Source organism: Bicyclus anynana, chromosome 17 (genome assembly GCF_947172395.1).
Source record: "Bicyclus anynana chromosome 17, ilBicAnyn1.1, whole genome shotgun sequence".
Classification (NCBI taxonomy): Eukaryota; Metazoa; Arthropoda; class Insecta; order Lepidoptera; family Nymphalidae; genus Bicyclus; species Bicyclus anynana.
This window is the reverse complement of record NC_069099.1, coordinates 14835798-14863112: the sequence shown is the minus strand read 5'-3', so window position 1 is coordinate 14863112 and position 27315 is coordinate 14835798. Positions and strand designations below refer to the sequence as shown.

The 27315-nt window shown below is 38.6% G+C and overlaps 1 protein-coding gene across 1 annotated transcript in view; it reads right to left on the bottom strand.

Moving 5' to 3' along the window:
- Positions 1–3020: 3020 nt before the first annotated feature.
- Positions 3021–27315, bottom strand: part of LOC112049444 (organic cation transporter protein) — a 38178-nt gene continuing 13883 nt past the window's right edge. Inside the window, exons 2-6 of the mRNA XM_024087321.2 lie at positions 24824–25028; positions 18269–18524; positions 11613–12272; positions 7112–7293; positions 3021–5111 (exon numbers count right to left, since the gene is read on the bottom strand). Coding sequence (XP_023943089.1) covers positions 4947–5111; positions 7112–7293; positions 11613–12272; positions 18269–18524; positions 24824–25028 — 1468 coding nt within the window. The 3' untranslated portion in view covers positions 3021–4946. The remainder of the gene's footprint in view (positions 5112–7111; positions 7294–11612; positions 12273–18268; positions 18525–24823; positions 25029–27315) is intronic.

Below are 27315 nucleotides of genomic sequence, written 5' to 3'. Positions count from 1 at the left end.
CTTGTTGGGTTGCTCCTTACAGTCTCTCGAATCATGTAATTCTTTTAGTCATATTTCCTAGATTTATAGATCTACTGAACTATTATGAAAATTATTTTACCACTAGAAAGCCACGTTAATTATGAGTGTCATAGGCTAAATTGTATCCCCGTTTTCTCACGGGAACGGGAACTACGCGGGTTAGATTGATATAAAATAGTTTTCATAAAGTATCCAGCTCGATGAAGGTCAACTTAGTTTAGACGTGATCTTATTCCAATAGGAAAAATGAATAAGATTGGCACTTCTTTATACTGTCTATTTTAGAATGTAAACCATCATGAGTGCTTTCCATTACCCATACCAAAATAGATGAACGGCTCAACTCACGTCATGAAATTGTCTTAAAACACTTTGACTAGCTGACGCCGTGCAGATTCAACCGCGTGGTTCCCGTTCCCGTAGAAATACGGAGATTAATTTTAGCCTATAGCCTTCCTCGATAAATGGGCTATCCAACACTAAAAGAATTTTTAAAATTGGACCAGTAGTTCCTGAGATTAACGCGTTCAAGCAAACAAACAAACTCTTAATATAATATTAGTATAGATTAAGACCACTAGAAGTCAATGATAATTTATCAAATACCTGTAGGTATATCTTCTAGCCATTGTACTTTTTGTTCTGTAATTATGGCCAGTTGTCATTCTACCGGCTAAGACATATCGCCAAGCGATTCAGCGTTCTGGTACGATGCTGTGTAGATAAGTACCGTCAGAGTTATCGTAGAAGAAACTTGTACATATTTAAGTTATCAGTTGAGATCGTAATCACTAGTTTTTGATTGCGATCTCAACTGTCATTCATTAAAATTAAAAAAAATTGGAAACATATATTCTAAATTTGCCTAAGCTGAGAGTCGAACCTAGTCACTTGTAAAGCAAAGCATTATAAACAGCACCCAAGGGGTCGTTAAAAGACCTATCAAAACATACATAAAGTGGTAACATTTGATTTTTTTGTTTGTTTGTTTGCTCCAAAACAGATTTACCGATTTTTAAAACTCCTTTACCAATGGAAATCTACATTATCTGCGAGTAACATAGTCTATATGTCGTGCCCGTTTTCTGACGGGAAGTGGGATTACGCGGGTAAAACCGCGGGGGGTCTGCTATCAATAATAATAAATAGTAATATCTACCAGATTGATTGGAGTGCACTGTAGGTGTGTTTGGTTAGGTCGACCGCTGTAGCAAAAGGCAATCTGTATTTACAATGATACAGTAAACATTTATTTTAAGCCGACTTTAAAAAAGGAGGAGGTTTTTAATTCGACGCGTATGATTTTTCAATTTTTTTTTAAATGTTTTTTACTCCTTATCTTCATCATTTACTTACCAATTTTGAAAATTCTTTTTTTTGTTTGAGATGAAAGAGTATGCTTCTAGATTGGTCCCATTTCATTTTCATGCAAATCGATTTAGTAATTTTGTGTTAAAAGAAATACAACTGAAATACGTCTTTGAAGTCTGTTCCATTTTTATGTTAAAACGGATAACGGGACGGAACGGATAGATCAACGAGTCATAAAGCTGAAGTGACAATAGGTGAAGCACATAGTTCGAAGAGGTACATAGTTTGATTGAGATTTTCTTAATTAGTCCAGGTCTGGCTGGTGGGAGGCTTCGGCCCTGGCTAGTTACCACCCTACCGGCAAAGACCAAAAGGGGTGTGGATTTTCACCCTCCTCCTAACAAGTTAGCCCGCTTTTATCTTAGATTGCATCATCACTTACTATCAGGTGAGATTGTAGTCAAGGGCTAACTTGTAAAGAATAAAAAAAAAAGAGTCGATGGACGTTGGGATCTCAAGGGTGCTGGGAATGGCGACCCTGCACTAGAAAACGCAGTATTGATCGACCACCAGGTGGACTAAAAACATCAAGCGAGTCGCAGGGATTCGTTGAATGCAGGTGGCTCAGTATCGTGATGTTTGGAAGTCCCTACAAAAGTCCTGAATTCTGCAGTGGACGTCCATCGGCTGATATGATGATGATGAAGATGAAACGGATTTACGCCGATGATCATATGAGTCAAACATATTACATACAAGTAGATTTAAGTCTTTCCTATTTTTATCACCGACGCAATACTGAGGCGATACCACTAAACCTTTACGATTTGTAACGCTCTGAGGTCTGTCTCCCAAGTATAGTTCCCAATTCCATACACAGTGTAGAATCGTCTGTTTTCCGCGAATAATTTTCATTGTTATATTTTCGCCTTCTTATCAGCGCCTAGCAAAATTTTCATGTATTATAAATTATGAATAAGAAAAATCAGGCGCGTTTATTTCAACTTAACGGCTTTACTTACAACCACATTACAATAATGTAAATAATGTATAAAATATACATTATTGTTATATGGTACAGCGAAAAATGTATGCTTAGCCCAGTTTTTTTAACGGACGTTAACGCTTTTTAACGTCCGTTAAAGAAACTTTCGCACGAATGAGGACTTAGGGTATGTAAGCCCTCATGGGCAGTAGTTAGGCAAAGATGTATCGCCAAACGATTTACAGTTTAGGTACGATGTCGTGTAGAAACAAAAAGGAGTGTGGATTTTATTCTACTCAAGTTGAGCGCTTCCATCTATCATTGCATCGATCTCTTACCATCAGGTGAGATTGTAGTCAAGGGCTAACTTTGTGCCTCGGAACTCCGAGCCGTTTGCGTTGGGCTTTTCTTCTTCGAGGAGGATGGCCCTGTATTAAAATACTAGCTGATTCCGCACGGTTTCACCCGTGTGGTTCCCGTTCCCGTAGGAATAATATATAGCTTGTAGCCTTCGTCGATAAATGGACTATCTAACACTGAAATATTTTTTTAAATCGGACCAGTAGTTCCTGAGATTAGCGCGTTCAATCAAACAAACAAACTCTTCAGCTATATAATATTAGTATAGTTGCTGATTATCTCAGCCTTTTGTTATCATCATCATCATCAGTATTATTATAAGGTATTGAAATAAAAAAGAACAGATTTTCGAAATGTATAATTATTATTAAACGAAAATAATCGAAATAGGAGTACCATTTTAATTCATCAAATAGGTAGTAACAGTAATTATAAAGCTTGTACATTAGGTACACAATACAAAATACATATATATAAATACTAAAACATACACTTTTACAATATACACAACATAATAATACTTATTCATTAGGAATAATTGAGCATAATAAAGGTTTATTTAGCAAAATCGTTAAAGATGATCGTAATAAGTAGATACAAAATTCTTACATAATGACATTGTGTTTATTATCGTATTCGATATTATAGCTGCTATTATCATTAACAACCCATATTCGTCTCACTGCTGAGCAGGAGACTCCTATCAGAATAAGAGGTAAGGCCAATAGTCCACCACGCTGGCCCAATGCGGATTGGCAGACTTCACACACGCAGAGAATTAAAAAAAATCTCTGGTATGCAGGTTTCCTCACGATGTTTTTCCTTCACCGTTTTATTTAATTTCTTAATTGAAAGTATTCAGTAATAACAGTTAATAATAATCTATTTATACATATAATGTAATATCAAAAAATATCTTTTGCAAAATAATGCTTGTGCTTGAAAATCATTTAAATTACATAGATATAGTAAAATATAAAAAAAAATATATTCAATTGAGGTAGACAATTTTAGTATCCTACTATCATAAATGTGAAAGTGCGTATGTTTGTGTGTTTGGACGTTCGCTATTTAATTATACAAAACGGCTGTATGGTATAATAATAGTATTATAATAAGCTGGCCCCAATACAAACAAAAATAGTCAAAGAATTAAAAACAGCGTCCCTTTTCTTCTGTAAATCTTGTACAAATACAAATCTAATGGCTCCTCTACACCATCAGCCATTATAAAAAACCCTCAGAATACAAAAAAAAAACACCACAAAATGGCGCTTGCTTGCTGTCAATCATTGCTTAGCTGTCCATACAGTACAGTGTCAAATATTATTTTTTATTCATAATAGTAAAATGCTGTTTCTTTTGTCATATATGTTCTAAATCTATAACTAATATAATATATGGCTGTCCATAGAACTAATTATAGGGTAAAAGGGATTAATAGTGGAATACAAGGTAGTAAGAGTACTTAAGACTATAGTCCAATGAGCGGGGATCGAACCCGAAATCTTGTTTATGTCATTATTAGTACATACTTCCTAGAAAGTTATTCATGACAATAGTCCCTAGATAGTCCAAAAAAGAATATATCTCGTATTAAGCTTGGTTATAACTGATCAGGCCTTACATAGCTCGGAATCGCTTGCTATCGCTCATACGATGGTGTAGATAAGCCATAATATATTATTAAAAGAAAAACGTAAGAACATTCTCACTATGGGTCATCGCAGTCTTAATCCTCTAAGTCAACAAGCGGTGGGGAAAAGGATTTTAAGATATAAAATCGGCTACAATATGTAAAATGAATAATATCATAAAATCACACCAGAAATCTATACTTATAATAAATCTGTAGAGAGGTCAATACTTTACATGAAATATATATCCAAAATAACTACGAGTAACAGCGGGTTATTAGTGATCGATACTAATGCCAAAAATTCAATCAGTAAATTTTTTGTCTGTCTGTCTGTATTTTCGTTATAGAAACAAAAACTACTCGACGTATTTTAACGAAACTTGGTGCAATTATTCTTCATACTCCTGGGCAGGTTATAGTATAATTTTCATCACGCTACGATCAATAGGAGCAGAGCAGTGAAGGGGAATTTTGGAAAAACGGGAGAAGTTACTCCATTTTAACAGCGATACCTACGATAGTAATTGGATTAAAGAGGTCTAAAAGCGATCGAAGTCGCGGGCGTCCGCTAGTTGAAATATAAATTGATATTTGTACCAATACAAAAATTTGTACTATAAATTGTTTGCATTAAGCTGGCTCCTTCTTGCTTCTGCTGTGTGAGAGTCTCTCTGCTTCTTCCACGGTGTCTGGCAGAGCCACGTTGATGGTCTCCGGTAGAGAGAACACCAGAATACTGGCCACTAGCGCCATGCTGCCGAAGAATATTGCCGGCAGATTGTGGTAGTAGTGATTCTGGGAATAGAATAAGTATTGGTTAGTGCCAATGATGTTAGAAGAAAAAAGAGGTAGATAGAATATACGCGGATCGCAAGTAGCACATTAAAACTATGCTAATTAGCAAACCTGAGATGTACGTACGTACGTCGTGTAGAAACCGAAAGGAGTGTGGATTTCATCCTACTCCTAAAAAGTTAGCCCGCTTCCATCTTAGATTGCATCATCACTTATCTTGTCAAGGACTAACTTGTAGAGATTAAAAAATAAATAAACTGTCTTCAGGCCGTTGACAACGCCGCTGAAATATTTTTTGTTTATGTAATCTATCTACCTTTTTTCTTCTAACATCATTGGTTAGTACCCTCAGACTAATTTGCATAAGGACCTGCCCCGCTATATGTTACTTTTCTGTCCAAGTATATGATCAATGATCTAATGCGGTTATAAAATCTATCTCTATAGAATCGATGTTTCATAATTGTAATCGTGTTCGTCGGTTAAAGAGCTCCGTAAAAATAATTCTTTGTGTAGTCGAATGGTTTAAAAAACGGTCAACAACTTCTAGTTTAGTATCACACTAATATTATAAAGGCGAATTTTTGTCAAAATTCACAAAATATCATTTACCTACTGTGTGATATCCACCAGTAAGCACCGGATGACATTTTCACATATAATCTCAATTTCGTATATGTCAACTAGCATACGTCAAAGGTAGTAAATAAGCCTGCAGGACTCTTAAAACCTGCTATCTGCCAAAGCCACCATAGTCCGAACTCCTTGATTATATACTATCAGAATATTTATAATTTCGATTGATAAACCCAACCAGAGTTTATAATAAGGTTATTAATTAACCCGCGCTGTTGTTGTTTTAATGATTGCAATGAAAACTTTGTTACATTGTTGTTCGTAACTCGAATAACTGGGATTAACTTTAATACTGTTCGGTTACTTTCTGTGGGAGTAGGTATATTAATTGGATTATTACGGTTTAATTATAACTTCGGATTTTATCCACGTTATATAAATACGATAGCAAGTTGTGTTCTTTGTTGTTTTAAGCTGGGATTAGTGTCTCAAACTTGAATCTTAAATCTGAAGTTTTTCATTCCGCTGCAGTGTTTTATAGTTATTTTAGCGATAAGACCCCACGTAAAGGGTAATCTATGTTTAAATATGGGATTATTTAAAGCGCAGATAAATAAAACTTAACTTAAAATCGGTATCGCTTAAGCAGCGATTATGTTTGAAGTCGTTGCAAGAGTATACTGTTGCATATTCCGTTGCATCATCATTATCAACCGATGGACGTCCACTGCTGGACATAGGCCTCTTGCATGGACTTCCAAACACAACGGTCTCGAGTCGCCAGCATCCAGCGGCTCTCTTCAACACGCTTGATGTCCACGGACCACCTAATTGGGGGTCGACTAACAGTGTACTTTCCGGTGCTGGGTCACCATTCCAGCACCTTGGGACCCCAACGTCCATCGGCTCTTCGAGTTATGTGCCCTGCCCATTGCCACTTCAGCTTTGTGACTAGAGAAGCTATGTCAGTGACTTTGGTTCTTCTGCGGATCTTCTCATTTCTGATTCTCGCAAAGAAAATAGAAGCATAGCTCGCTCCATCACCCTCTGAGTGACTTTGAGCCTTCTTATGAGGGCCACAGTTAGAGACAAAGACCAAGAGAAGGTATATGAGACGTACTAATAATCACTCATCATCAAGTGATTGGCACCTCATGGCATTTGCTATGCTACATTAATGGTAATCATTTGTTCTGGAAAATGCATTTGCTAAACAAATATAAAACTGTGGATTTCTATACTTACGAGTAACGGCGTCATGGGCGCCAACGGTGACCCGACCCTGCCCAACGAGGAGCAAATAGCCAACGACGACTGTTGGACGTGGGTGGGGATAACTTCCCATACGTAGATGTAAACGGAGCTATACGCTACTGTGATTGAGTTTGCTGAACGAATATAAAACTAAGGACTTCCATACTTACGAGTAACGGCGTCATGGGTGCCAACGTTGACCCGACCCTGCCCAACGAGGAGCAAACGGCCAACAGCGACTGTCGGACGTTGGTCGGAAACACTTCCGACACATAGATGTAAACGGAGCTATACGCTACAGTGATGGAGAACTTTCCCGATAGATACAACACTAATGATAACCATTTTTGATCTGTGAACAAACCAAATGAAAATTTAATTAGGTAACGAAAAAATTCATAATCGGGGATCTCAGACTAACTACATAAGGACCTGCCTCCCGACGTCACTATTTGCCAAAGTATATGATCAATACTGAAGCCAAAGAGTTTGTTTGTTTGCTTGAACGCGCTAATCTCAGGTCCGATTTGAAAAGTTTGACAAACTTCACACACTTAAAGAATTAAGAAAATTTATGCAGGTTTCCTCACGATGTTTTTCCTTCACCGTTTGAGACACGTGATAATTAATTTTTTAATTTCTTAATTCTGAAAAGTCGAGGGTGCATGTCCCGTACCCGGATTCAAACCTACGTCCTCCGGAATCGGAGGCAGAAGTCATATCCAATGGGCTATCACGGTTTTAGTTAGGTATACTAGTTAAGTGAGGCATACTATCATTAAATTAAATAACCAATTTAAAATTTTCAACCAATGTAAACTCAAACAGTAACAAGTTTTCTGCGACTAAAACATGGGACTCCCTTTCTTCTGAAATGTATTTAAATTCCGAAGATTAAGTATACATTAGGATTTCACCCGGAAAATTCAAGTGTAAGTCGCTAGAATTTTCAATAGCACACGAGAGCGTGGCAGGGTAATCCGACGAACATAAAACTCGTACAAAATCCTATTCCATATAAAATTGTGTTTAATTTACAAACACAGTGATGTACGCAGTTAAATCTAAAATTTCATCGCCATTAAAATTGCAATATCAGACCAGAGACTAACTGAATGATAGATGTTAAAATAGATATATTTTCTTACGACTCATTAAATTATTTTTAATCAAAATGTAAATTAAGATTTTATGTTAAAAAAACTGAGAGTCGCACATGTGTGTGTGTCTAAAAATATATCATAATCTCAAGTTAATTAAATCTAAAAACCTCTAGCACTCTATGAATTTATGCCATAATTAGTACAAAATATTATTTAGTGCGTAAAACTAATTTATTACTACATAGTCGTAATAAATGATATGAACACATACTATGCACATTTTATGCCATTACAATTTACTTATAATTTTATAATTTTAGTTTTATGTTATGAGAATTCATTATTTTTTATAGTTTTATGAAAAAAATAACGTTAAATTTATATATTTTAGTACCTACATCATAAAATTAAGAATAAAGTGCGTCGCTAATGTTGTAAGCTGTATCTCATAAGGCGATGCAATCCCGTGCACTTAGAAAAAAGGTTAAGCTTAAAAAAATTTAATATGAAAACCGTATTTATAGCTTTCAAGAACATGGTCACCTGGAGGGTGCCATCTACGTTGTCCTTTAGTCTGTGTTACAAACCTATACCAAAACGTTTCCACGTTCATTCATTTATTCATGAAATGTTTGCTAAATAACCTTTCGACTGGTCCACCGGCAGGTAATTCGTACAATTTCCGTCTATAGCAGGCGAAGAGCTAAGAGCACATTTCTCCAGCCCATCGTGACGAAGTCTATCTATCATAGATTCGATCGATTAAAAATCACAAAAATGTAAAAATAGTGACAAAATATGTCAAAATATACGTAACAAGAAGACACGACGTTAAGAAATACGGATATCTTAGCATCCCATGGATTCACCGTGAGGGTGAAATTACAGGATCATTAGCATATTCTACTGTGATGTCCCAAAGTTTTCACCATGCGTCGCCGCCAATCTTTTCCCGCCCTAAATTAAGGTGGGAGTAGGTGCGCATATCAGCGCCTCCTTATTCTCAACCTTCGTCTGCGTATGAGGGACCGTGAGGGTGCCAGGTCCGTCGTGTGGCAGAGAGAAAAACTCAGCCCAGGTCTTTTGACCCAGGTGTGGGGTTAAAGAGCTTCTTCATAACATGTTAACACTCCCATTTCGTGCGTGTTGTTTAAATATCGTATGCTTGTATGCTATGAGCAGCTTTTCATACTAATATAGAACTTGCTGCAGTTCTAGCGACGCCAAGGTCTTTAAGCAGGTTACAGAGAGATTTTGCTGATATTCTTTTCTCACCCATTTTCCATATATCCCCCATCGTAATAATCCATAGTCGTAAAGACGCCATGCTCGATATTGTAGGGGGCGCGCATTTCTTTTAAATTCTTATCTCTTTCGTAGAATAGGTACTGGTTGAGAATCACTGGTCTATTTCACCTTGATGATTCACCTTTGTTTTAGTTTAGTGGACAATTGCTTAAAATATTAAAGCATCACCTAAAGTAGCATTCGGTTCTTGGCGACCCGCGATCGCGACCTGAGAACGCGACTAGGTCGCACGACCCACTGCTTATCATGAATTTATATGGAGCACTAAATAAATCCTGAGACGGGTCATACGACCCGGTCGCGGTCGCCAAGAACTGATTGCTACCTTAACAGTCTACGCGATAGTTTTATAACGCAACTCAGGCTGATGGATATAGGGTGATGTTGTATAAGATGTTGTCCTTGCAAGCCTTGCGAAGCGTTGTTCTGTTTATAGCGGTTGATTTTTCAATTTCCCAGTTGAACCATTTTCTTGGTCCGTCAATAAATCAACTACTTATTAAAAAAAGTAAAAGACATTCAAAATCCGTGGCCTATTCTGTTACTGATTCTTAGACTATAAGAGACCACATTTCAAGGGGGACTGCTGCCGAAATCGGCTTAAGTCGAATTCCATTAATTCAGGCCACTGAGCAAACGTTGATCGCCACTATGTAAACAATAACAAAGCGAAGTACAAGATGCTAAGATGCTAAATTAAGGCAAATTAGGTACTTTAATAAAGTATTATTCCTATAAAATTTGTTTCCTAAACTTTATCAATCACCATGCCGTCAGCCGATAGACGTACATGATGAGAGACTACTTCTGGACATTTGTCTTCTTCTGGGTTTGTCAGCGATCTGTAAAAGAACTATGAGCTGATGCTTTCCATGAAACTTCTGGACTATACTTCTGGACATAGTCTGGATATTAGTCTTTAGTAGGATTGCTGATATGGGTTCTAAGTCACACGTATTCAGCGATAAAACTAAACGACTTATAGGCGACCTTTTACACATCTGGTAATGCAATGGTTTTCTACAAGCCGTTTTCTTTCGGTTCAAGCTGGAATATATGTAATTTAGGGTTTTATATTTTCTAAATATAAAACTCTAAATTACATGTAGCCACTGGATGCTCGCGGCTTGAGACCGTTGTGTTGGAAATCCAAGTTAGAGGTCTATATCCAGCAGTAAACGTTCATTGGCTGATGATGATGATGATTTATCAAATTAGGTCTAATCTCTTTCATAAACTGCGCTGTATTGTATTACAATCTAAGGAATGATTTGTATTTAGATTAAGACAAACTCCTCAACGTACCTAAACAGTTTTCCGGATTATCAAATCGGCTTTTGTACGCGACAAATCGTGCTCGGAGGAGATTTGGAGATACTTTCGTCTTTGAGTGTTTGTAATATGATTTTATCATCCTTGAGACTGTATTTGGGAAGGGATTCCCTTATTTGATATCTCGATATAATTTGTTTACCTTTAATCTTGACGAAAACAAGCTTTCGAGATTAGTACGACAGCTTTTGATAGAGGATTAAATATATAAATTAATTTATCTAAAGTTATGGAGTTATAATCTGGGGAAACATCTGATTTAAATGGAATATTATTGTGACAAATTCTATGGAATTTTAAACGAGTAATGGTTATGAAAGGTTTTGAAAGGTCTATTACTAACACTAAATTAGTAGGTACTTGACCTAAGGAGCTACAGGGTCCAGTGTCGGGATCCCAGAAAACAAGTATAAAAATAAATAAACTGTATCTAAATGTCAGACCAAAGTCTCGTTGTGCCATCCAAGATCTTGTCGTGCGTCGGGTTATAAAATACTAGCGGACGCAAGCGACTTCGTCCGCGTAAAAATTGAAGTAAACTTCCCTACCTCTACCCTGCTCGTAAACCTACGAGCAGAGAGCATGAATCTCCAACTTTTCAGATAAGTTTTAAGAAATTAAATATCACGTGTCTCAAACTGTGAAGGAAAACATCGTTATGGGTTATATAAACCGCCATACCTGGGAATTCTCTTAATTTTATGGGTGTGTGAAGCCTGCTAATCCGCATTGGTCCAGTGTTGTGAACTATAGGCCTAACCCTGCCCCATTCTGAGAGGAGACTCGTGCTTAACAGTAAGCGGATTATGGGTTGCCAAAGATGACGATAGTGCCTAAAACCTCACTGACAACCATAACCGTCAACCCGAAACAACGGTTCAAACTGGTGGCAGTAATAGTGACAATGATTTACAGAAATAATGCTTACCTTTAGGCAGAAAAGACAATCCTATACACAAACAAGCACTCAACACGTAAGTTATGATCAACACTTTCTTCCTCCCGAATCTGTCCAACACCAACAAACACACAAAGTTCGCTGGTATCTCCACAAACGACACCAACATAAAGTTCACATACTTATTACCAGCTAAAGACACCGAGTTAATAGACAACCCGTAATAAACAAACGTACAAGTAATCCACAAAAACGAACATATCACTAAACGTTTTCTTATAATACTAGATTTTATCACTTTCATGAAATTCGATTCCGTTTTTTCTTCTACTTTACACTCTAATTCATCTTTAGTTTTTTCATTATTTGTATCTGTGTTAAGTTTTTCCAGTTCGTATAAAGGTGATAAAACTTCATCGGATAGTTCGACGCGATTCATTTTTGCTGCTTTTTTCAGAATCGCTGCAGCTTCTGTGTTTCTTCCTTTGCTGATGAGCCATCTAACGCTTTCGTTTAGGATCCAGTAGTAGGATATCACGAACATCGCCGGGATGTAGATGACTCGGAGGAGGTTCCTCCAGCTCTGCAGCCACCACGCGAGGGCGGACAGAGTGATCAGACCCATCACGTAGACTCCGTTTAGGAGGGTGTTACCAAATACCCTCCCTTTAGGTCCCACAAGCTCCATCGCTGAAAACAAATGTTAATATTAATACATAATGCGGTGATTTGATATTAATTTTGATCAGAAATTCCTAACAAAGAAACTTATATACTCAGACTTGTTCAAACTGAACAAATAAAAACTAGGTCAGAAAAATAACTGAAATTGTAAGCAATTTCAGATGTTTCTCTGACATGGTTTACATAGTTGAAACCTAGTTGAAATAAGTTGAAATTATAATAAACTTAACGAAAATAACGAAATGTAGTAAATATTATTCTTGCATTTCAAATAAAGCAAATGAAACTTAAGAAGTTTACAAGCATATTTAAACCGCAAAATAGAGGACATATTATTAAATGTCAAGTTAGCCCTTGACTGCGATCTCATCATACGTTTAATGAAGATGCAATCTAACAGTGGAATTTGTTGGGGCAAACTCACCCGCCGAGTGTAAAATTCTCAAACGGATAGTTTAAATTCGACACTCAGCGGGTGAATGATATAAGAAATATGAAACGTTTATTGAAAAGATACCCATTATAGTATAAACAATGGCATCCTTGGATAGTGTAGTGTATTGTTAACATAAAATATTAAACATTAATGTATGTGAGGGTATGACAATAAATAATCAGTATTGAACTAGCAAGTGGCGTTTCATTACATGGTGGCAGCGGTGCGAGTTATTTAATTAGTTTTTAGAAGTTTGAGGCAGTGAATTATTGAAATAAGTGAAGATTTAACGTAAGCGACTGTTAATACAAGTTTGTATTACGGTAAAATGGAGCACGCTCGCCCACCGGCTGAGTTAAACATCGATGGCAGTCCAGCCGCGCGAGCGGACGCGTGGACAAAATGGTGGAAGCAATTCGAGATCTTTTTAAAAGCATCGGGGACGATTAAGGAACCACTAGATGTACAAGCCAGCTTGTTAGTGAATCTCATCGGGCCAGAGGGTTATGAGATATTTTCAACCTTCACGTATGGTAAAGAGGAAAGTGCAGAGGACGTGAAATGTCTTAAAAGTAAATTTGATACTCATTTTGGAACAAAGAAAACTAATGTTACAATGTTACGGTTTAAATTTTTTACGAGAAATCAATGCGAGGGTGAGCCGATAGGAAAATATGTTACCGCGCTCAGATTGCTCAGTCAAGATTGCAAGTTTGAGCATCTCACAGACGACTTAATCAAAGATCGCATAGTATGTGGCATTTCTAACAACGTCGTTCGGGATCGTCTACTGAGGACTGATGATCTAAATCTCACGAAGACTATGCAAATCTGTGAGGCCGATGAGATATCGAGGCATGAGAGTAAGCAAATAGAAGAGGCGAGTTCGAGCGTTCGTGTGGACGGAGTGGCCGGGCGCGGCCAGACCGGCCGGAATCGGGACCGCGGCGGAGTGCCGGCGGCGAGGCGCGCGCGCGGCTGGTGGCGCGGCGCCGCACCCGGACCTCGTGACCGCGAGCGCGGGGCCGCGCGCCAAGGGGCCCGCGCGTGTCAGCGTTGTGGTAGTGAGTTTTGTGAAGTGCAATGGTGTCCAGCGGCTCACGCGACCTGTTACACCTGCAGGGGCAGGGGTCATTTTTCAAGGGTATGTAGAATGCCAGGGAAGAGGGTGCACAACCTAAGTGAGGGTATTGAATCTGAAGGGTCTGATGATGAACTAATCTTTGTGAATGTGATAGGTAACTGTGAAAGTGATAGGAAAAGATCGAAGGAATGGACAGATTTATTGGAGTTTGGTAATGGTAAGAAGTTAAAGTTTAAGTTAGATACCGGTTCGATGTTGAATATATTGTCTAAATTAGATTATTTGAATCTAGGTCTTAGTTACAAAAAATTGAGCCCTTACACTGGGCGAGTGCACTCTTATACCGGCAACATTGTGCCGATAATAGGACAATGTAACCTATCTGTTAAATATAAGGAAGTGTTTTATAATCTGAAGTTTGTTGTATGTAACATGCAATGTCAAAATATATTAGGATTGAGTGCTTGTGTAAAACTGGGCTTAATACAAAGAATAGATAACTTAGATATAGACAAAAGTTATTCAGATTTATTTTCGGGTATCGGGAAATTGCCTGGTATACATAGGATAGTTATAGATAAAACGGTGCAACCCAGTATATGTCCGTCGCGGAAAATACCACTAGGTCTCCGAGAGAAACTCCACAGTGAGTTGCAGCGCATGGAACAGCTGGGTGTAATTCGCAAGGTACAGCATCCAACAGAATGGGTAAACGCTATAGTAATAACAGCGAAGAAAAATGGGGATATACGCGTGTGTTTAGACCCGCGGCAGTTAAATCGCGCGATCCGGCGTGCGCACTTCACGTTACCCACGGTGACCGACCTCGCGGCGAGACTGCGCGGGGCGAGCTGCTTCAGCGTGCTCGACGCGCGCTGCGGCTTCTGGATGCTCCAGCTGGACGACGTTAGCGCGGACCTGTGCACGTTCAGCACCCCTCACGGCAGGTACCAGTTCTTGCGACTACCCTACGGGATAAGCTGTGCACCAGAAATATTCCACGCGAGAGTGCGTCAGCACCTGGAAGATCTGGAGGGAGTCGACTCATTCATAGACGACATCGTGGTCTGGGGTAAGACTCGGGAGGAACATGATCTACGATTGAATCGATTATTAGAAAGGGCGCGCGAAATAGGAATGAGATTTAATAAAGACAAATGTAAATTTGGGGTCAATGAGATAACGTATTTAGGACATATTTTCGATGAACGGGGCATGAGACCGGATGTTAACAAAGTTAAAGCTATTCTGGAAATGCCCGAGCCCAGTGATAGAAAATCATTAGAGCGGTTTTTAGGTATGATTAATTACCTTTCAAAATTTGTACCTAATTATTCACAGGCGGTGGCTTCGCTTAGAAGTTTACTTAAAAAAAATGCTGAATGGGTGTGGGACTCGGTGCATTCGGAGGCGGTGAAGTTATTAAAAACAAAAATTGCAACAGCGCCAGTGCTCGCATTGTATAGTACGGAGCTCCCGGTTGTACTTTCGGTGGACGCCAGCGCGGAGGCCCTCGGCGCGGTGTTACTGCAGTCGGGGCGCCCGGTCGAGTTCGCGTCCCTCACGCTCACTGACACGCAGCGTCGGTACGCACAAATAGAAAAAGAAATGTTAGCAATTGTGTTTGCGTGTGAACGGTTTCATCAATATATTTTAGGGCGACGCGACGTGACCATACAGAGTGACCATAAACCGCTAGAATCGATAGTTAAAAAATCGTTATCTTCCGTTCCGGCTAGATTACAGCGTATGATGCTTAGACTGCAGAGGTATGATTTTAAGGTCGTATATACTCCTGGAAAATATATGTATATTGCAGATACTTTATCTAGGGCCCCGTTACCGGAATGCATGTACGAAAAGTTAAATGAAAACATTGAAGCACAAACTTGTTTTATGATTAGTAATTTGCAGTTTAGTGATAAAAAATTGAGTTTAGTTAAAGAAAACGTAGCTAATGATGACGAATGTCGAGACTTAGTGAAATATATAGTAAACGGTTGGCCTAAAAATAAATACGAAGTGAAAGTTAATCTTAGGATATTTTGGTCGTATCGTGAAAGTCTACAGTATGTAGATGGATTGATAATTAAGGATTATTTATTATATATACCGGCAGCACTACGGCGCGAGATGCTAGAAAGGATTCACGAGGGTCACCTAGGCATCGACCGCTGCAAGCGGCGCGCGCGCCAGGTGATGTTCTGGGTAGGCATGTCCCGCGACATCGAGCACGCCGTGCGCGCGTGCGCCACGTGCGAGCGGTACGCGCCCGCGCCGCGCCGGGAGCCGATGTTGCCGCACGCCATTCCCGACGTTCCGTGGCTCAAGGTAGGCTCAGATATATTTGAATATAGAAAAAAGAATTTCCTTATCCTAGTAGATTATTTTTCGAACTTCGTTGAAGTTAATGAATTGACGTCGGTAAATAGTAATTCTGTGATAAGGGCTATGAAGGAGCAATTTGCTAGATACGGAATTCCCAATGAATTGATCACAGATAATGCAACAGTTTACTGCTCGAAGGAATTTCAAACCTTTCTTAGTACATGGGATATTAAACACGTGACGTCTTCACCTTTGTATGCCCAGAGTAATGGTAAAAGTGAGCGCAGCGTCCGTACGGTAAAAAATTTAATAAAGAAAAGTTTCGATTCGGGAAAAGATTATTACATAGGATTATTAAACCTTAGGACTGCACCGCGGGAAAACATAGACTCCCCAGCGCAGATCCTTATGGGTAGGAGGTTAAATACGCGGTTGCCAACACATCATAAATTGTTTAATGATATTGTCGATCGCAAAAAGAATCACGATGCCGTGTTGGACCAACAACATAAACAAAAAATTTATTATGATAGTCGTGCCGCGAAACATCTTCGACCTCTGCGTGTTGACGATAAAGTGGTGATCATAGACGGTAAGAACCGAAAGAGCGCAAAAATTATTCAGCCGGCCGCGGAACCCAGGTCGTATATCGTAGAGGATCAAGTCAGACGTAGATATCGACGTAATCGGCGACATTTAGTGTGTAGGCAAAATATAAAAGAGGGCCAAGAACAGTACGAGCGGGCGACAGACGGGAGATTCGCTGAGGGCGATAAAACTGGAGCGAGTACAAGCGGTACCGGGGCGGTTAAATCTGAAACGGCTCCGACAAATATTCAAACTCGTGATGTGGATACTAGGTCTGTGGAACACTTCGGGGACTCGAAAGATGCTTCAATACATACGCGTCCGATAACTCGTACAAGGAGACAGGCTCGGTTGAATGCGCAAAATAAAAATACAGCCTGAATAGGTATTTATTTCAGTTGAGTTTACGCATCATGTAGGTATTTTATGTTTAGTTGCATGGTTTATTTATAGTAAGTACTAGAATTTCGGTCTGAAAAATATTAAAAAAAAAAAAAAAAAAAATAAAAATTAAAATTAAAAATGTGAATGTAAAAGAGAATTATAGAAAATTGTAATCTGAATTATTATATTATATATGCATGTAAAGAATTATTAAAATGAAATTGTATTGTTGTGTATGGGGTAAAAATATAAATATTGTATTTTTTTTTATCACTGTACCTATACTTATATTCCTAATCCTGGATTATGATTATAATAAGTATTGATTTAATAATGTTTAGATGTATTATGATTCCTTTTCTAGTAAACATTATAAGAAGGAAGGAAAATAATTAATATGATATTGTAATTGTTGTAAATGAATAAATGTTTGTCTTTTATTGAAAAGGGGAAAGATGTAGTGTATTGTTAACATAAAATATTAAACATTAATGTATGTGAGGGTATGACAATAAATAATCAGTATTGAACTAGCAAGTGGCGTTTCATTACAGATAGCAAATATATTTAAAAGAGTTACAAGTTTATTCTAGCCATATCTCTCACAATTTCCACGCGGCATCGTACCGGAACGCCAAGTCACTTGGCGGTACGTCTTTGTCAGTAACCAGACCAGATCTAACCCCAAGTTAAACTTATAAAATCCCTGACTCGGGCTGGATATCGAACGCAGGACCTTTTTTCAACATTATCAACTACACCGCGTAGGTCGTCAATTATACCCATTATTTTTTTTTTCTCTCTCATTAATTTATTTATCTTTTTGTTTGTCGTGACAACGTCTTACAATTCGATGGAGCCGGCCGATCCGAAAGAAATATGACGTCATGCGTCGTTCCCTCGATTTAGGGTTGCCAACTTTTTTCACAAGATATAAAGTATATCCTGGTCTATGACATGTTTATTAAATATTATATTTGAAAAATGAATATTTTCTTTTGTAAAATGCAACCATTCCATCAGTATTTTCTTATGACGTTGTCACGTTCAACTATCGTCAGTAAACCGACTTTACAGACAACCGATTTTTTATTTTTAATTTTTAACAATGGTAATATAAAAATATAATACAAAACACTATTAGAAATTAAAAAAAAAATAAACCATTATTATTATAATTACCTATAACAAAAGCAGTACTATAGGCGCCAGCTCCCAACCCAGCTTCCAAGAACTCAAACACCAGCATCATGATGTAACTGGAGGAGAAAGACCTCAGGAACCCAAAGACTCCATTCATCAGCGAGGCGACAGCCAGGGCCAGCTTCCTGCCGTATCTGTCCGAGATGACACCAGTGAGAGGCAGCGATAGGAACAGCCCAGCATTGTGAGCGGAGCCGACGAGAGTTCTCTTCCAATTTTGACAGCCGAGATCAAACTGAAACAAGGAAAACGCATTGTTTCATCATCATTACAAGATATTTAGCGTTCCGGTACGATGTCGTGTAGAAACCGAAAGTGGATTTTCATTCTCCTCCTACCAAGTTAGCCCGCTTCCATCTAGGATTGCATCATCACTTACGATCAGGTAAGTTTTTAGTCACGGGCTCCGTGGCGCAGTGGTATGTGCGGTGGATTTACAAGACGGGGGTCCTGGGTCCGATCCCCGGCTGGGCCGGTTGAGGTTTTCTTAATTAGTCCAGGTCTGGCTGGTGGGAGGCTTCGGCCGTGGCTAGTTACCACCCTACTGCCAAGCGATTTAGCGTTCCGGTACGACGTCATGTAGAAACCAAAAGAAGTGTGGATTTCATACTACTCCTAACAAGTTAGTCCACTTCCATCTTAGATTGCATCATCACTTACCATCAGGTGAGATTGTAGTCAATGGCTACTAAGGGCCTGTAGAGAATAAAAAAAAGAAAAACTTGTAAAGCATAAAAAAATTACTTTAAACTATTTCTAACGTGAGCCGGGATTTATGACCTCTGCCTCTGATTTCGGAGGATGTGGGTTCGATTCCGGTCCGATGCATGCACCGAATATGGGTTGATAATGATGATGATTATTTCTAACGGCCTATTACAAGGCCAGGCCTCCTTAGTTATATAAGAGAGGATGGAGCTTAGACCCACGCTGTTTTAATGCGGGTGACGGACGGATAGGGTGATAATGTTAAATTAATTAAAGACATGGATTTTTAACACATTCATAGTATGTAGTCACAAGATTCGTAAGTTGTTTTATGTGCCCCGAAATGGGAGCCCATATCTACAAAAACTGACAAACACATAACCCTTTGCATTTCGCACTCGGGTAAAAAAATCTTCTCCGCAAGAATAAAAACTCACAAATATAATGAAACAAGCACTTTATAATATTAATCTCGTCCTACTTTTCCTGATAACTGCATACACGCGTATTGCATATGCACAGAATTTGAGTGGTTATTTTTTAATCGGGTAAATTGCGAGAGCATATCGTTCCCAATTTTCCGATACTTTTAATGCGCTCAGCGATATTGATTGATATAATTTGGGCAGTTATCGTGGATTATTATAGACTAGCTGACGCCACGCGGTTTCACTCGCCTGGTTCCCGTTCCCGCAGGAATACGGGGATAATATGTAGCCTATAGCCTTCCTCGATAAGTGGGCTATCTAACACAGAAAGAATTTTTCAAATCGGACCAGTAGTTCCTGAGATTAGCGAGTTCAATCCAACAAACAAAGAAATAAACTTTTCAGCTTTTTAATATTAGTATAGATGTATCACAATCATTATGATATTCGATGTTATTTGAGAGATGATTAAAAAATGAGTGTTAAAAATTGTTAATTATTTCATACTAGCGCACGCCCGAGACTTCATTCGCGTGGAATTTCATCATCATCATCATCATGTCAGCCGATGGACGTCCACTGCAGGACATAGGCCTTTTGTAGTGACTTCCAAACATCACGATACTGAGCCATCTGCGTCCAGAGAATACCTGCGACTCGCTTGATGTCGTCAGTCCACCTGGTCGACAGTGCGCTTTCTAATTAATGCGCTCTGTGAAATTTAATTTCTCTCAGATGGAATGGAATGGATGAATGGATTTTTCCGGGATGAAAAGTAGCCTATGTGTTAATCCAAGGTAATATCTTCGTTTTAAGTTTCAGCCAAATCGGATTAGTAGTTGCGGCGTTAATGAGTAACAAACATTCAAACAAACATCCATACAAACTTTCGCGTTATTAATATTAGTAGGATGTATTACGATCAATTTCTTCTGAAATTACATATCACGTGTCTCAACGGTGAAGGAAAAACATCGTGAGAAAACCTGCATACTAGAGAATTTTCACAATTATTCTCTGCGTGTGTGAAGTCTGCCAATCCGCATTGGGCCAGCGTGGTGGATTATTGGCCTAACCCCTGACCTGAGACCCGAGCTCAGCAGTGAGCCGAATATGGGTTGATAATGATGATGAATGATCATTATATTAAATGTTTTTTTGATAAAGTACTTAGTAGTTAGCCTTTTACTTGTACAGTTTTGTTCACTTAATGCTTTTTCTTTAAAAACCGCATTTAAATCGGTCCACTCGTTTAAGAGCTACGGACGCTCACGGCACATACATTCGTTCAAGTAACAGGGCTTTGAGTTATCTTCTCCGCAGAGTCATACTGAGTTTTATGTTTAACTAGCGGACGCCCGCGACTTCGTTCGCGTGGAATTCAGTTTTCACGAATACCGCGGGAACCATGGATTTTCTGGGATGAAAAGAAAGTAGCCTATGTGTTAATCCAGAGTAAAATCTATTTTCACTCCAAATTTCAGCCAAATTGCTTCACTAGCTGCAGCGTAAAAGAGGAACAACATACTTACACACTTTCACACTTACACACAAACTTTCGCCTTTTACCTTTCGCCTTTTTTTTATTAGTAGGATAGTAGGATAGGATAGGATTAGTAGGAAGTAGGATAGGATTAGTAGGATAGGATATAAAGATTATTAATGTATTATGTATAATACTGTAAGATTTTTTTTAAAAGAGCAACTGTTGAGTTTCTTGCCGGTTCTTCTTAGGAGAACCTGCCTTCCGAACCGGTGGTCGAATTTTTACAAATAGTCAACTGACTTGAAATAAATGAATTTTGATTTCGATTTTGGGTAACAAAGAGCTCTACTACAAATAAAACAATAAATACATTAAATGTTGAAATTTTTACTCCCAAGTCGATAGTCGAATCATTATAGGCTGAGGTCAAATCGACCCAATTTTGTTCAAACTTGAGATAAGATATCGCCATGCTTCCACCACGCGTCTGAAACACACGACTATCACGCGTTTGATATATATGCAGTGGAAGAGACCACGGTTAAAACTTTAATCTACACATTCAGTATAATTTTATAATTATTTTGACAGTCAAAATGAGCAGCATCCAAATTAAATTTTAATCTTCCATGAAAAATATTCATCAAAACAACAAAAATCTATTCAAATCGGACTTTTTAGAGAAAACCACGGACACACTAACATACACATCTAATACATACATGCGGATCGAAGACAGAACTATTTTTCAGAAATCTTATAGAAGCTTTTTTGAAAAAGTCTATAATTAAGCGTCTTTCACTAGTAATACACTAATCACATTTATCATCGTCATCATTGTTAATCCATATTCGGCTCACTGCTGAATACGAGTCTCCTCTCAGAATGAGAGGGGTTAAGCCAATTGTCCACCACTGGCCCAATGCGGATTGGCAGACTTTACACACGTAGAGAATCAAGAAAATTCTCTGCTATGCAGGTTTCCTCACGATGGTTTTCCTTCACAGTTTGAGACACGTGATATAAAATTTCTTAAAATGCACACAACTGAAAAGTTGGAGATGCATGCCCCGGACCGGATTCGAACTTACGCCCTCCGATATCGGAGGCAGAGGTCATATTCACTGGGCTATCACTGCTAGGTATATACCGTTGTGTGGTTTTGTGGCTATATTAGATAGGATTGAGAATTTTTCTTAATTCACTAGGTGTGTGAAATCTGCCAATCCGCATTACCAGCGTGGTGGACTAGGGCCTAACTCCACTCATTATGAGTGGAGACCCGAGCTTGACACTGACCCGAAATATAATGATGATATTACTTTTGTTTTGTTTAATCAATTACAAGTTAGCTCTTGACTGCGATCTCAACAGATGTTAATTTAACATGTAGTCTAAGATGGAAAAGGGCTTCCTTGGAGGAGTTAATTCTACCCAGTACCCATAAAAGTTTAATGTACGGATGATCATGACTGACTATGACTATCGACAAGAAGATGGATCTTCGTGACGCTGGCTCTTAGCCTAGCTGATGATTAATGACCATCACTACAATGGGCCGGAGCGGTTACTTGTGACCGATAACAGTTTTTGCCGCGCCATGTTGTAATCTCGTGATATATTAAGAGTTTTTAAGATATTGACAAGCCTATAGTGTAGAGATAATTTATTTGTTAACGCAGATACCACTACTAGAAAGCCATTTAATTTATTATCTATACTAATATTATAAAGCTGAAGAGTTTGTTTGTTTGTTTGATTGAACGCGCTAATCTCAGGATCTACTGGTCCGTTTTGGAAAATTCTTTCAGTGTTAGATAGCCCATTTATTGAGGAAGGCTATAGGTTATACATTATCACGTATTCCTACGGGAACGGGTACCACACGGGTGAAACCACGCGGCGTAAGCTAGTTTATTATATGTATGAAAATTAAAAATTTGAAAAGTCGCAAAATAAAATCTTGAATAAGTATTTTTTTTTACTACGTTTATTTCATAGTGTGTTGGATAGGTATTTATAAGTTATGAGGGGTATTTTACAATTAATATATATCGATTTAGGAATCCGTTTGTAAAATATTAAGCTTTTATGAGCTAATTTTTGTCCGAGTCAAGTTAAGTCACCCTCTACTGGTTAAACGGTTATTTATGGATAATTGTAAAAATTCACGAGAGTAGGACCTAATATAATTATTAAATTACAAGGAAAACTTTTTTGTTTAGTTTTTTTTAACTAACATCAAAATAAAATTGTAAACACCAAGGAGTTGCTTATATCACTGAGGTAGGCATAGATTTACGAGTCGGTAGAAGTACGAAGTAGGAGACTTATTGGGGAAGACTCACGTTTTCTGGCAAAACTTCAAAGTCTAGACCTTTAACCGGAAGTTTCCTCAGTAAGGCAGTATGGTCTTTCGATATTTTACACACAGATTAAGGAATAATGGTCTTGTAAGGAGACACACGCGGGACGTTGCATTGTCTATAGGGCTTCACCGCGCGGATTTTAAAGACTCATTCTGGATCATTCTCTATTCTGTGATCTTAGTGTCATACTATATACTATTACAGCCATGGGAGGTGGTGGATTGTCCCTAATCCTTCAAAGGCTTTTGACGGCCTCCCTTGCGCAGTGGTATGCGCGGTGGATTTGCAAGACGGAGGTCCTGGGTTCGATCCCCGGCTGGGCCGATTGAGGTTTTCTTATTTGGTCCAGGTCTGGCTGGTGGGAGGCTTCGGCCGTGGCTAGTTACCACCCTACAGAGAAAGACGTACCGCCAATCAATTTAGCATTCCGGTACGATGTCGTGTAGAAACAGAAAGGAGTGTGGATTTCATCCTACTCCTAACAAGCTAGCCATCTTCCATCTTAGATTGCATCATCACTTACCATCAGATGAGATTGTAGTCAAGGGCTATCCTGTAGATAATTAAAAAAAAAAGCCTGCTCTGTAGTTGTCCGTTAGAACAGCCTGATAATGATGATTGTTTGTTTAGATAAGGCGCGACTTAACGTGATGTTATCCGGGATTAAAGAGTAGGTATATAAATGATAAATAATCTTATCTAAACATAATAACTCAGTAAATTGCATCCATTAGGTACTTATTTGCAAAGCACTATTACTGATACAGTTCTATTGCGTTATAAATGTACCTACTAGAGGACGTATTCATTAGTCTACTGGTTAGAGTGAGTAGCTATGGTTTATAAAGTCCTAGGTTCAATGTAGTTTGTTATGAAATAGGCTCGCGCTTGACTACAATATCACCTTTTAGTCTAGATGTAACGTTAAGTGGAATGCGCTTTTTTATTCTTTACATGTTAGGCCTTGACTAAAATCTCACCTGTTGGTAAGTGATAATGCAGTCGTATTGTTACGTTCCCAGAATGATCTGGAAGCGTTCTGAGTGGGTATTCATACGCGATGGGGACGATGGCAGTTTACTTCGGAACGGAGTGAAGTGAATATTAAGTAACAAGCGATACAAGTGAACATAACTGAACTCGGCTACGATTTCGGACTACGAGTTGCCTACGTTTGGAAGTGTGTATTGATACTTGGATTCAGGGGTGGAATAAATCGTATACGAGTCACCAGATCAACGTTTATTTCCAAATCCTTGAACCCTAGTTCGTAACAGTATGATGGAAGCGGGAATTTGTTAGGAGGAGGGTTAAAATTCACACCCCTTTCAGTTTCTACACGACATCGTTCCGGAGCGTTAAATGGTTTGGCGGTATGTATTTGCCGGTAGGGTGGTAACTAGCCACAGCTGAAGCCTTAAGAAAATCTCAATCAGCCCAGCCGGGGATCGTACCCAGTCTTGTAGATCCACCGCGCATATCACTGCGCCACGGAGGCCGTTAAAATGTATTTTTTAAATAAATAAAATAAAAAAGATCTTACATCCTTAACAGCAGAATCTTCATCACTGTACACAAAGCTATGGCATTCCTCCTTAACCGAAGTGTTGAAGTCTCCTATACTGCAAGACCCGGTGTAGTTGTAGTGTTGGTATCGTTTGCATTTCGACAATTCTCCATCTTTCAGAGGTATCGCGTGTTTGAGCCATGTATTGTTGTTTACTCCCTCGCACTCGGTGATGTTGCATCTGTAACAGAAGAGTATATTTAAACTCGTAGCTTGGCAAATTCGTTCGTAACACTCTCGATGGTCCGCGCGGGTGGAGCTAGCTAGCGATGCCACGCGCTCACGACTATATCCCGCGCAGTCCTTCCCTCTGGCCCGCATAATTTCACACCCGCGCAATCCACCCCCCCGTCGCCCGGATATCATGGGAGTGTCTCTGTTGCTGCGGCTACTGAAGCGATTTGGCTGAAATTTGGAATGTAAATAGATTTTACTCTGGATTAACACATAGGCTACTTTTCATCCCGGAAAAATCCATGGTTCCCGCGGGATTTGTGAAAAACTGAATTCCACGCGGACGATGTCGCGGTCGTCCGTTAGTAGTGTCATATGTTAGTTACTAGCGGACCCGTTCAAGCTTCGCTTTGACTCATTCTATACCTATCCTATTCTACTCCCACTCTGCGCCTCTCCTACTTTTTAGTCTACTACCGACTTTTTAGTCACAAATAGTCTGCATACCAATTATTAGCTTTCTATCCTGAAAATTGCGGAATACTCCATACAAACTTCCACCCCCAATTGAATGGAAGGGGGAGGGGTTAGAACACAATAAACACAATAAGTGGCCTATGTCGCTCTCCATCCTTTCAACTATCTCCACTTAAAAAATTACATCAATTCGTCGCTCTGTTTTGCCGTGAAAGACGGACAAACAAACAGAAAGACAGACACACTTTCACATTTATAATATTAGTATGGAGTTATACAGTTTGGCTAGTTTTAACCAGCAAAGAAAGAGCAAGTAAAAGTAGAAGGGTACGCCCCATGGGTAGTGCATTTTTATGGCGACATATGAATATGACGATAAAAATATGAATGGCGACCCCACATTACAAAACGCAGTGTGCGATCCCTCAACAGGTAGACTGACGACATCAAGCGAGTCGCAGGAATTCACTGGATGCACGCGGCTCAGGAGCATGATGTTTGGAAGTCTCTACAAAAGGCCTCTGTACTGCAGTGGACGTCCATCGGCTGATATGATGATGATGATGAATCAAAACCCACAAAGGCTAACGAGAAAGTTACGACATGACAATAGTTAGTAGTCACAAAAGTAGTAATTATTGCAAGACAAAGAACTAATTGGTCTGGCAACGTCCAAGACGGGCGCTTAAGAATTTCTCTTTTTTTTAATCAGAACCACTTTGTTTAATGGAATACTGAGCGTTTAGATCACTGAGGGGGCGATTTAAATACGAAAGGGTGAAGAATTATTGGGTAAGGGGTGAAATGGGTTCCAAATAATTCTAATTTCTTTTATCTATCGACGAAATAAAAGATGGAAAGATACGTTTGCAACGCTACAGATATTACAGACGCAAGCGATTATTATTACAATCAAGTTATAATTTCATAAAAGGGGTTCCTAAAACTCAAGTATAGTTTATAAAGTGAACTATTGTCGAATAAAATATATATATATATATCAAACAAACTCCCTTGACGTTTAATAATTTTTCATTGAAGATATTATTAGAAGATTAGAATTGAGTTTCACCCATCACTTGATTAAAAGCGTTTTCTATCAAGCTATTCTCGTGGCAATACGGGGATAAATTGTTACTAATTGTTAAAGTAAAAATTTAGGTTTCTATTGCTAAAAGAATACCCCTTCAACCTCACAAACTTTACCTCTTTGTAATATTAGTATAGAATGAATAAATTAAAAAAATATACCGCGAGTGGATTGCCTAAAAAGCTCCCGACCAACTACCACTACTTATTAAAGGAAGAGTTATCAATGCTACGGTTTTTTTGTATAACTCAATGGAGCTGCAATGTAATTACACCATAAAGGATGTCTCATGTCTTTAAATCTCTTCTTTAAATAAAAAAATAAACGCATTCCACAGACAAGAACGCTACATTTAATTCCAATTTATACAATTAAAGTTTTTTATTAATTTTTCAAAACAATCAGGGCCTTACCTATAAAGATCCTATTTTCGAATAAAACCTCCTCCGTTTTATAGTAGGCTAGTACTCGTAACAGACAAAAATTAAAAAAACAAAATTACTTAAGCCTCTAGAGGCTGAAATGCTTATTTAGCCCCGCTGTGGAGTGGTAATATGACAGTGTTTTTGAGGAAGAGTAGTGAAAAAATAATAACTATGTTGGTCCACGGAAAAAAGGGACTAAATTATTTTATTAGCTAGCATACTATCCGCATTGCACAGACTGCTAAAAATACTTGTGACGTGTAATCCAGGTTATTACTCTTACATAACCTAAAATATTTTTA